The sequence below is a fragment of the Adiantum capillus-veneris genome, chromosome 3 (assembly GCF_014529385.1).
Source record: "Adiantum capillus-veneris isolate H3 chromosome 3, ASM1452938v2, whole genome shotgun sequence".
Classification (NCBI taxonomy): Eukaryota; Viridiplantae; Streptophyta; class Polypodiopsida; order Polypodiales; family Pteridaceae; genus Adiantum; species Adiantum capillus-veneris.
This window is the reverse complement of record NC_140933.1, coordinates 158,735,528-158,748,014: the sequence shown is the minus strand read 5'-3', so window position 1 is coordinate 158,748,014 and position 12,487 is coordinate 158,735,528. Positions and strand designations below refer to the sequence as shown.

Genomic DNA, 12,487 nt, shown 5'->3' with positions numbered 1-12,487 from the left:
GGGGCTGAGGGTAGCGCGAGGGAGGCAATGGGCAGCACGTGGGGGGGGGGGCCTGGGCATCGATGGCGATGGCGCAGCGAGGGTGGGTGCATAGTAGCAGCGAGCGCGCGCGTCTTTTAGGACATGAGTGTCGATTTTTTGTTTTCCAAAAACTCGGGATTGTGTTCGTACTACAGGCGGTTCATTCGAAAGCTTGCAGAGGTTGCTTCCCCTTTGCATATCTTGACACAGAAAGGAGTCTCTTTCTCGTGGGGACCCACAAAGGTGACCGCCTTTCAGACTTTGAAAGAGAAATTGACTACGGGACCAGTTTTGACTTTGCCAGACTTGCAGAAGTCATTTGAAGTATATTGTGATGCTTGTGGTCGTAGTTTGGGTGCGGTCTTAATGCAAGAAGGCCATGTCATTGCTTACGAGAGCTGATTGTTCTCAAGGCCGGAATTGACAACACAGATTTATGAGAGAGCTTTTGGCGGTTATCCATGCTCTTACTCAGTGGCGGCACTACCTACTATTTTTTACTGTCTTTACAGACCATCAGAGTTTGCTACTTCTCGTCACAGAAGCAGCTTTTGGAAAAGCAGATGCGGTGGGCGAACATCTTGTCAGTTTCACTTCCAGATTGTCCATGTTTAGGGACATAAGAATTTGGTGGCAGATGCTTTGTCTCGGAAGCCGTTGCTTGTGGCTATTTCCGCGATACATCAAAGGAGCTTCGAGGATATGGTCGACCGGTATGCCACAGATCCAGATTTTGCAGATGTTTTCACACGTATAAGGGATGGGGAGATAGTAGCGGGATATTCCATTCGGGATGGCTACTTGATGAGGAAAACCATGTTGTGCGTTACAGAGCTGTTGAGGGAAAAGGTTATATGATTGAATGCCACTGTCCGCCTATTACGGGTCATCGCGGCATTGCTACCACCATGAAAGGGGTAGAGAGATATTTCTTTTGGCCGAGACTCAAAAAGGATGTGGAAGAGTTTGTGTGCAGGTGCTTGGTATGCCAGAAGGTCAAGTTTGACAGGCATAAAGCACAGGGATTGTTACAGCCTTTGCCCATACCCACCCGCCCTTGGGAAAGTATTGCAATGAACTGGAGTGGAGGGAGGTGAGGGAGCAGGGGGAGCGAGGGGGATCGACTGAGGAAGGAGGGCAAGGAGGAGAAGCAAGGGGGTCTGTCGAGGGTGAGGCTGAGGTGGAAGCGGGAGCAGGGACCTCGTCCTGCTGAAGAGGGTTTTATCGGTCCCCTGTGGGAACCCATTGTTATTGGGCAGGAGCCTGGGGACCACTCTGAGTGCCAGGTTGGTGCGGAGGCCCCTGCGGACATCGACCACGAACCCACGTACCGTGGGAATGCCGGCCACCTTGGCAGCTACTTAGGCTGCCGTACGAGGTGTCTCCAGGACAGTCCCAATCGTTGAGCCTAACCTGGACAAAAGTGGTAGGTACTCCCTCCTCAAACCACAAAAGCAGACGGAGATGGGAAGGTCTACCTCGTCTACCAAAACTTTTGAAGCTGGGTCAAAACCATGTCTCCATTGTCGAAAGTGGGCTCGAACTGCTCGGATGGTCAAGGGACTCATCGCAATGACCTTGGACGCCATCTCGGGGGTCTCAAACTCTATCTGATAGTAGCCTCGTCTGAGAAACTGGACGTCCAAGATCTTGCCCACCTCTACGAGAAGGCGGGCCTGGAGAAGGTCACGCAGCTCTCCTCTGCTGGGTCTGGTGCCGAGAATCTTGCAAATGACGAAAGTCGTCTGCAGACTTTCCACCTCTGCGGCTAGGCTCGCTTGCTTTGTCGGTGAGAAAGCAAGTTGAATGGTGGGCTCAACGGGGTCGGGCGAGGGGACTTCATTGGAGTCCCTCTGTGGTTGAGCTTGTGTCACAAGATGGGCACCACGTGCCAATAGAAACGAACAGATTGAACAAACTTTTAGCACTTCAATAACAACTGAACTGAAAGAGAGACGACACGCGACACGGAGTGGCGGAATTCCACCCCAGAGAGTATTGGCCCCAAACCTTGGCACCCCTTTCGGTATTTCTTTATATTGCATCAACACAATACAAGCCAGTACTCCACGCTCTGCACCTTCTCACCGAAGCATGCTGAGAATGAGCCCTAACCTCATATTTAAAGGCCCTTGGCCTAAAAAGCAGTTTACAGTAAAAAGCCTTCAAACTTAAAAGCTTCTGGTCCAAAAGCAAAGCCAAAAAGCTGCTAGCGTAAATCACGAAAATCCGTACAGCCTGCCACATCATCATGACAGCGCAATTTTTGGAAAACTGCCATGCTGCCCTTAGGGTTAGGTTTAGGGTTTTTGCAGTTTTTTAGGGTTAGGGTTTTCAGAATTAGGGTTTGCAGGTTTTAGGGTTAGGGTTTCCAAAATTAGGGTTTCAGCAGTTAGGGTTTCTGGCATAAATTAGGGTTTCCATTCTTTAGGTTTTGACACGTCAGCAATTTGTTACATCTCCCCTTCTTGAAACAGAGTAATCGTCCGCGATTATAGCATATCTGCAAAACAACTCAAGTTAGCTCAAAAATTTCCGAGGGTCATTCCGAGGGACATATCAATTTGCTCTTTTTATTAAGGAGTTAGCTTCTCCTTTGGGCTGTTTTGATCAAGGAGTTAGCTTCTCCTTTCTGCTCTTTTGATCAAGGAGTTAGCTTCTCCTTTCGGCTATTTTGATCAAGGAGTTAGCTTCTCCGTTCATCCAGATCGGAACTTTTGATATTCCGGCGTAGTAAAATTAGCCATCACACCCAGACCGTACTGATCTTCCACGGATGTCTTGATGTACTAAAATTACATACCGAGGCAATCTCATCCAATTAGGAATATTCAGTAATTGACACATCACAATGCAACACAAATGCTCACATATGCATGTCACAAGACACAACAGAGCGCCGCTGAGCACTCCCCCGAAACAAACGGTCTGCGGTATGAAGCTACTCAACGACTACCTCGTCACTCTCCCCGCAAATAACCTAAAAAGGTCCGGGCCATGAGCTCAGAGGACTGTACAACCAAACGCTCCCCAGACCGCAGTCTGCGTCGCTTGGAGGTTCAAGCATACAACGAAACGCTCCCCAGGCATCGGCCTGCGTCGTTGCGAGGTTCAAACAATATCAAGACAATATTTATCACTTCTCCACTCGGGAGTAAAAATCACCAATCAATGAAACTAGTATTGAAATCAGAGTCAAACTTTCATATCGGCACCAAGACAGGTTTAAAACAGATAGCATCCATTTCAAACAAGGTTCAAACAATACTTTCTCAAACAATGTTCAAAAGTATCTAAGTAGAAAACAACTAGAGAGGTCATTCGGGATTTTGTTCGGACAATCGAACTTTGAGGACAACGGGCTTGCCCTTCTGCATCACGGTGATAGTTCGGTTCTGGACCTAGAGAGTTGCATCATTTTTGTCGTGCCAGGGCATGCCCAAGAGAACGTCGCAATTGCCCAACTTCATAATGTGGAAATCGGCTTTTCCATGATAATCTTGTATAGTCACTGGAAGTGCACCAATGAGCGGTACCACTTTCTGAGTTTGCCCCGTGGCTAGCTCAGCTTCAATTTCTCCACCCTCTGCATCATAATCAAAGTGCATCTGCTCCAAGAATTCTGGATGGATGAAGTTCTCCATAGCTCCGGGGTCAAAGAAAATAAGGGCTTTCAAGCCGTTGACTTTTCCATAAGCTCTGCATAATTCATTAAAACTCTCGAGGTGTACGGACAGGGACAGCGCGCGAATCAACAAAGGAGAGGGAGCAATGGTGCGAGGGAAGGCAGGGGCATCGTGCGCAGGAAGGGGGGGAGGGGGGCCTCAACGATGGTGAGTGAAACAGCAGCAAAGAACGTACGCTTTTCCAAGTGCTGCTATCTACCAACTGGTTTCGTGTGTGTAACAAACTTGGACACCCCAAGTCAAGATTCTACCGCGACATAGCAGAGATTCACTTTAAAACAGTTCACAAGAGACGACACAGCCTGTCGTAGTTCCGTGCCAAGAGGTATTGGCCTCATAGATTGGTGCCCCTTTCGGTATTTATTTTTATATTAATCTGTGTGCAAAGTACAAAGAGTATGCGGGTGCTCACTCTCAGTCTCTTCGTCCAGATTTCTTGAGAATTGGGGCCCTTGGGCTTATTTACTCTCACAAGGAATGCCCAAAAGCAGAGCCCCAAAAGCTTTTAACTCAAAATCAAAACCAATTGTAACAAAAGCTGCTAGCGCTGATTCCGTACAGCTCCATAAAAAGCGAAAATCCGTATAGTCAGCAAAAAACGCGGAATTCCGTACGTTGTAGCTACGTCAGTCTGTCGGTGTGTTTTGCGGGTTCGTACAGTCCGTACGCTGCCACGTCAACAGTCATCACATTTTGCGGGATTCCGTACAACTTGCCTTGTCAGCCTGTCGGTGCATTTCCCGAAGGGTGTGTGTGTGTGTGTGTTTATGTTCGTAGGCTTGCCACATCACCAGTCACTGTAACGAACTTGGACACGCCAAGTCAAGATTCTACCGCGACACAACAGAGATTCACTCCAAAGCAGTTTACAAGAGACTACACGGCCCGGTGTAGTTCCGTGCCAAGAGGTATTGGCCCCAAAGCCTGGCGCCCCTTTCGGTATTTATTTTCATATTAATCTGCGTGCAAAGAACAAAGAGCCCGCGGGTGCTCATTCTCAGTCTCTACGTCCAGATGCCCTGAGAAGTGAGGCCCTTCGGCTGATTTATTCTTACAAGGGATGCCCAAAAGGAGAGCCCCAAAAGCTTTTAACTCAAAATCAAAAGTAACTGCAACAAAAGCTGCCAGCGCTAATTCCGTACAGCTCCGTAAAAAGCAGCAATCCGTACAATCTGCGAAAAACAAGGAATTCTGTACGCCGCAGCTACGTTAGCCCGTCGGTGCGTTTTGCGGGTCCGTACAGTTCGTATGCTGCCACATCAGCAATCAACGCATTTTGCGGGATTCCGTACAGCTTGCTTCGTCAGCCGGTCGGCCCATTTCCCGTAGGGTGTGTGTTTGTGTGTGTATGTCCGGGGGCTTGCCACATCACCAGTCAGTTAAGAAACTTGGACACCCCAAGTCAAGATTTTACCGCTACACAACAGAGATTCACTTTAAAACAGTCCACAAGAGACGATACGGCCCGACGTAGTTCTGTCACCCGTGCCTAGAGGTATTGGTCCCAAAGACTGGCGCCCCTCTCGGTATTTATTTTATATTAATCTGTGTGCAGAGTGCAAAGAGCCCGCGGGTGCTCACTCTCAGTCTTTGCGTCCAGATGCCCTGAGAATTGAGGCCCATGGGCTTATTTATTCTTACAAAAGATGCCCAAAAGCAGAGCCCCAAAGGCTTTTAACTCAAAATCAAAAGCAACTGTAACAAAAGCTGCTAGCACTAATCCCGTATAGCTCCATCAAAAGCGAAAATCTGCACAGTCAGCGAAAAACACGAAATTCCTTACGTTGCGGCTATGTCAGTCTGTCAGTGCGTTTTGCGGGTTTGTACAGTTCGTACGCTGCCACGCCAGCAATCAACGCATTTTGCGGGATTCCGTACAGCTTGCCTCGTCAGCCTATCGGCGCATTTCCCGTAGGGTGTGTGTTTGTGTGTTTATGTCCGGGGGCTTGCCACATCACCAGTCACTGTAAGAAACTTTGACACCCCAAGTCAAGATTCTACCGTGACACGAGAGATTCACTTCAAAACAGTTCACAAGAGACGACACGGCCCGGGGTAGTTCCGTGCCTGGAGGTATTGGCCCCAAAGACTGGCACCCCTTTTGGTATTTATTTTTATATTAATCTGTGTGCAAAGTACAAAGAGCCTGCAGGTGCTCACTCTCAGTCTCTGCGTCTAGATGCCCTGAGAATTGAGGCCCTTGGGCTTATTTATTCTTACAAGGGATGCCCAAAAGCAGAGCCTCAAAAGCTTTTAACTCAAAATCAAAAGCAAGTGTAACAAAAGCAGCTAGCGCTAATTCCGTACAGCTCCATAAAAAGCGAAAATCTGTACAGTTTTTCGCGAAATTCCATACGTTGCACGGTTGCAGCTACGTCAGTCTGTCGGTGCGTTTTGTGGGTTCGTACAATCCGTTGGTTGCCACGTCAGCAGTCAACGCATTTGGCGGGATTCCGTACACATTACCATGTTGGCCTGTTGGCGCATTTCCCGTAGTGTGTATGTGCGGGGGCCTGCCACGTCACCAGTTTGTGACACACTCTCTCTCTCTCTGCACACGCACGGCATACGCGCACTCTCCACTTACACTGATGATAATTGTCAATCCAAGAATTCTTGATTGTAATCTTGTCTAGAGACTTGTTGTCTATGCACATGTATAACATGTTGTTCTTTTTCTGAGCTAGTAGAACCGAAGAGCACTAAGAAGTACTAGGCTCTATTGGACAAATGCCATCATTAGATGGTGGCATCCTTAGTTTATGCCATCTTTGTATGCTGGATGGCCCTTACATATGCATTTGAGTCCGTTTTGGTCGTGGATTTTTTAAAGAAAGTTTGACCCCTTTTTTGTTCCAATTGCCTCATTTTTATTTGATGTGGCACATTTACTAGCTTTCATGCCACTTCTTATTATTTTGATGACGTGACAGAGTTGTTAGTGTGCTGACTCCTGAGTCACCCCAAAATGCCATCAATTATTTTGATGATGTGGTAGCATTAGAAGCCTGCTAAATCACCCTAAAACGCCAAGACTGCTATCAATTCATCAATACATATTGGTGATGATTTTACTGTTACCCCTCCATTGGTCGAGTTCCCCCATTTTTAGATGAGCTGGCACATTTATAAGCTTTAATACCAATTGTCATCATTTTGTGATGTCCTATTTGCAGGACTCTAGGTCAATTATCCTGGTATAAGTGACCCCTACCGCTTATTCTAATTCATTTAGCTGGATAAGCATTCTCTATAGTTATTGCTCTATGGTCATTATCCCTTGTGTGGGCATGTGTGTATAAGAGAGACTGAGAGTGAATAAGGAAGAACAAGAATAACCTTTTATCACCCAAGTTCAAGCCTCGTCACACATCTTTTTGAGGCCTCTTGGCGGACCCTTGGGCTTATTTATTCTTACAAGGGATGCCCAAAAGCAGAACCCCAAAAGTTTTTAACTCAAAATCAAAACCAACTGTAACAAAATCGGTGATGTGGCAGGTCCTCGGACATAAACACACACACAGACCCTACGGGAAATGCGCCGACAGGCTGACGAGGCAAGCAGCATGGAATCCCGCAAAATGCGTTGACTGCTGACGTGGAAACGTACGGACTGTACGAACCCGCAAAACGCGCCGACGGGCTGACGTAGCTGCAGCGTACGGAATTCCGTGTTTTCCGTAGACTGTACGGATTTCCGCTTTTTATGGAGCTGTACAGAATTAGCGCTGGCAGCAGTCACTGTAATAAACTTGGACACCCCAAGTCAAGATTCTACCGCGACACAACAGAGATTCACTTCAAAACAGTTCACAAGAGACGACACAGCCCGGCGTAGTTCCGTGCCAAGAGGTATTGGCTCCAAAGACTGGCGCCCCTTTCGGTATTTATTTTTATATTAATCTGTGTGTAAAGTACAAAGAGCCCGCGGGTGCTCACTCTCAGTCTTTGCGTCCAAATGCCCTGAGAAGTGAGTCCCTTGGGCTTATTTATTCTTACAAGGGATGCCCAAAAGCAGAGCCCCAAAAGCTTTTAACTCAAAATCAAAAGCAACTGTAACAAAAGCAGTTAGGCTAATTCCGTACAGCTCCGCAAAAAGCGAAAATTTGTATAGTCAGCGGAAAACGGGAAATTCCGTACGCTGCAGCTACGTCAGTTTGTCGGCGCGTTTTGCGGGTCCATACAGTCCGTACGCTGCCACGTCAGCAGTCAGCGCATTTGGCGGGATTCTGTACACTTTGCCATGTTGGACTGTCGGTGCATTTCCTGCAGTGTGTGTGTGTGTGTGTGTGTGTGTGTGTGTGTGTGTTTATGTCCGGGGTTCTGCCACGTCACCAGTTTGTGACTCTCTCTCTCTCTCTCTCTCCGCACACGCACCGCCTTCGCGCACTCTTCACTTACACTGATGATATGCAGTTAAAGATATGGGCACCTTGGAGCTAAGAGATTGTCAATCCAAGAATTCTTGATTGTAATCTTGTCTAGAGACTTGTTGTCTATGCACATGTATAACATGCTGTTTTTTTTCTGACTAAGAAGTACCAGGCTCTGTTGGGCAAATGCCATCATTAAATGGTGGCATCCTTAGTTTATGCCATCTTTGTATGCTGGATGGCCTTGCATATGCATTTGAGTCCGTTTTGGTCGTGGAATTTTTTAGAAAGTTTGACCCCCTTTTTTGTTCCAATTGCCTCATTTTTATTTGAGGTGGCACATTTATTAGCTTTCATGCCACTTCTCATTATTTAAATGATGCGACAGAGTTGTTAGCGTGCTGACTCTTGAGTCACCCCAAAATGCCATCAAGTATTTTGATGATGTGGCCACATTATTAGCCTGCTAAATCACCCTAATACGCCAAGACTGCTATCAATTCATCAATACATATTCCTCCTTTGGTCGAGTTCCCCCATTTTTAGATGAGCTGGCACATTTATTAGCTTTCATGCCAATTGTCATTATTTCGTGATGTCCTATTTGCAGGACTGTAGGTCACTTATCCTGGTATAAGTGACCCCTACCCCTTATTCTAATTCATTCAGCTGGATAAGCATTCACTATAGTTATTGCTCTATGGTCATTATCCCTCGTGTGGGCGTGTGTGTGTGTGTGTAAGAGAGACTGAGAGTGAATAAGGAGGAACTAGAATAACCTTTCTATCACCCAAGTTCAAGCCTCGTCAAAGATCTTTTTGAGGTCTCTTGGCATTGTTCCTACGATGTGAGGACCCTCTGCTTCTTCTTCTGCCTCTCTCTCTCTCTCTCTCTCTCTCTCTCTCTGTGTGTTTGTCTCCTCTATTTGTTTTCCTCTCTTCTTTCCTTCAGGCTCTCTTCTACTGGCCTTCACTGATGCAATAGGGTGGTTGGTTTGGTGGTGAACTGCTTTGTATGGGATCATTCTAAGATCTGCATTGTTAGGCGAAGAATTAGTAAAACAATCTTTATAGCTCTCAATAAACTTAAATTAGTTTTCATCCAAACTAGTTACTAGAGGGCGAACTTGGATCATCCAACATATTCCTCTCTCATGCGCAATCAAGTTGAAACGCAATGCCTTAATGGAAATGTGTCTCACAATAGGGATGTTTGTAGAAGTGGTTTTCCGATTTCTATCATTGCTGTCATCTTATCGTTTGATATAAAGTTTGTGTTGTGTTTTTGTACGTGGGTGTGTAGCACGTGTGCGTGTCGTAAAGCATTGTACTGCCGGCTTTGGTTTCAGAATTTTCATGAAGCTACAAGAGGCTCTAGCTATTAGAAAATCAGGTTGCTGTTTTGTATTCTTATGTTTTTTAATAACCGCTAAGTCTCAGTGTGTAAGTTTTAGGTTGCCACTGTTGCAAATGCCATGAAATCCAGGAGCTTGATAAAAAGACCACCATTGATAGTTCTTCACTGCCGACGTACATCAGATGGAGGATCTCGTTCCCCAAGATCGCAGAACATCATTGACAGCTGGGTGAACGAAAATATTTTGTATTCCACACCACACGGCTCCAATGATGATTGGTAGTGAAGCTTCAAGCTGTTTGACACACTTTCATTGACAATCTTTACCTCAATATTGACTGCAGTTTGTTCTTACTTACCCTCTGCGTTTTGTAGGTATTGGATGTATGCTGCTGTAAAGTGCAAGAGTCTTCTTGTAACCAATGATGAAATGCGGGATCATCTCTTTGAGCTGCTAGGAAACAATTTTTTTCCCAAGTGGAAAGAAAGACACCAGGTAAATCACAGTCTCATCTTTTCAAAGTCTACTACCAGTCCTGTTTTCCACTAGTGTCAACTGCCAACAACACCACCCATGCACACCCAAGAAAGAAGAGAAGTCCCGGTCTGCCTGTGTACTTTTAGGGCTGGAGTCCTTCAGTTCTTAGGCTGAGGTCAGAGAATGGCATTGGCAGCTAACCACTCTACACGCTCTGCACGCCCCTTCCCTCCACGTTTCCTCCGCCTTGTCTGAACCCAGGCTTATTTGAAGGCATAATTTGATCAGAAAGATTTGGAGATGGCAGGAAGCCATTAGATGCCTTTGGTGTTTTTCTTTTCATAAGTAGCATATACTCGAGATTAAGTTGCAAGTTATAGACTCTCGAACTGTTACAATTCTTATAGCACACAGTGAAGTCCATGTTTGAATTGTGATGCACAGGTGCGCTTCACATTTTCAGCAAATGGTTTGGAGCTACTCATGCCGCCACCTTACTCAACTATTATTCAGGTACGGCAAAGGGTACTCACACTCTTGTTATGTTTAGTTTTTGATTATAGGAAGCTGAAACTCTTTTGCAACCATATTAGGAATCTCAAGGTGGCAGTTGGCATATACCCCACTCTGGTGGGAATGATGTCGAATCTCCACGAGAATGGATGTGTGTGACCAGGTCAAGTACGCTCTTATCAGAGTTAAAACGTTCAACCACACTAGAACAAAAGCCCAATGTTGAAATGCTCCCAAAAGACGGGATAAACAAGCGAGGTTGTGATTCCAATCTTGTGTCTCCTTCAAAAGAAAGGATCAAAGACTGCTCTTCTCAAGCAAGTGGAGAAAAGATACCTGCATTATCCTGTTCTTCTGAAACATTGCTGAAACTTGAGGCAGCAGAGCAAGCTTCGATGTCTGTAATCACTTATGATATATGATAAGAGGTGGTTTGTCAGAAAAATTTTGCTGAGTAGGAATTCAGCATCATTGCATGCGTGGCTTTGAAATATCTAAATTTGGTTGATCATTTAGTGCAGGAATTTTCAAAAGAACAGGACTGGATAATTGCTTGTAAAGACTTTTATATTCTCCACAAAATCCTGATCATTACTTGGACGTCAAAGATGGTCATTATGCATGGTGCTGGCGAGTGTCGCTACCCATCGGAAGAATAAACCAATTGATTGGAGTCATATAATACACTTGGCTCCTGAGTGTTAACACCCTTGAAAATGCTTGTCAAGAAGCAGCTTATATTAAGTGATCATTATCTTGATTCCACAAGTGATCATTATGTTGATTCCACCAGTTTTGTGATCATGTTCTTTCATGACTTGTCAATCAAGTTGTGTGTGTGTGTGTGTGTGTGAGAGAGAGAGAGAGAGAGAGAGAGAGAGAGAGAGAGAGAGAGATTAATTTTCATGTCTGCATAAGGCCTAAAAAATCTATGAAGTGCTCTCAAATAACCGTTTTCTTTTCAAATAACAAAAACTGGGTAATTGGAACCATTAGTTTTTTAAAAATGACTTTATAGAAATTTTCCAAACTAACAGTTTTCTTGTAATTGTTTACACATCTTTCAATAAACATTCTGTGATAAAAAAAATTACATCATATGATCCAAACTGATCACATCCTCGTCACAGGCTCCAAATGTCTAATATGAGACTTAAGGGGGATAAAAAAGTGCTATATCTGTAAGCAATAAGTAAGTACAGCCAGCTGGTTGCGTAAACCTCGTAAACCTTGACCTCCTGAGTAGATTATTAGGAGTTTCATAATGTAAACTTGCTCATATGTGGTTGCATCATGGCATCACTATGCTCATATGAGAGCGACAATCGAGTTACTGTGATAGAGGCCTGGATTCAGCAATGGTAAAATATTAACAGGACTTATGATAAATGTGATCAATCAGCCCAGATAGTTGCCCCAAGCCCTCTCCAAGGAGTCAATGAAATCGTGCCAGTATCTTGTCCTATATCTCCTCTGTCTAGCTTTTAGTTGCATGTTTTGTATATCCAACGCTTTGGAGGTGATAGGATGGGAGGAGGTGTCAAGTGTGGTTATGACATATCTAAGCTTGTGTGAGGTGTAATTCCATTTATCTTGATCGCCATACAAGTCTATTCTTGATAATGTGAAGAAATGGCTCTTCGTGGAAAAAACTTTCCTTCCTCAATTCGTGAGGAGTCACTTGTGTTCCATCTGTATACATCTGTGTGATATTGTCTCATAATCCCGTTGATTCTCAAACGCGAGTGTGAGCGCTGCTGCAATCAAGGATTACTAAAAGGGGGGCAATCTCTCTCTCTCTCTCTCTCTCTCTCTCTCTCTCAAAGATGTGAGGACTACTTATGATGATGACGTCAGAGTCTAAGAAAGATGGGAACACCAAGGTGTGCACATCCAAATCTTTGTACTTTGTGAACGTAAAATCTTTCCCACTGGAAGTTCAATGTTGTGTGTGTTCGATTTGCTAGTTGCCTGCTATCCTAAAGAGTTGCATGGATTTATGCAATAAAGTTGAAACACATACCTACAAGATATGCTTCCCTAGGATGCATAGGTTTTGA

General features: G+C 45.1%; 1 protein-coding gene across 3 annotated transcripts in view; it reads left to right on the top strand.

Moving 5' to 3' along the window:
• The window catches only part of LOC147462054 (proteinaceous RNase P 2-like), a 31,778-nt gene extending 20,581 nt beyond the window's left edge, over nt 1-11,197 (top strand). The window contains exons 3-7 of one of the 3 annotated variants that reach the window (XM_086509500.1): nt 9,534-9,715; nt 9,812-9,932; nt 10,359-10,427; nt 10,508-10,855; nt 10,949-11,197. In XM_086509500.1, coding sequence (XP_086365626.1) covers nt 9,534-9,715; nt 9,812-9,932; nt 10,359-10,427; nt 10,508-10,849 — 714 coding nt within the window. In that variant the 3' untranslated portion in view covers nt 10,850-10,855; nt 10,949-11,197. Of the gene's footprint in view, nt 1-9,533; nt 9,716-9,811; nt 9,933-10,358; nt 10,428-10,507 lie in introns of all 3 variants that reach the window. The other 2 variants (XM_086509501.1, XM_086509499.1) reach the window with 2 other exon arrangements.
• The last annotated feature ends 1,290 nt before the right edge of the window (nt 11,198-12,487 follow it).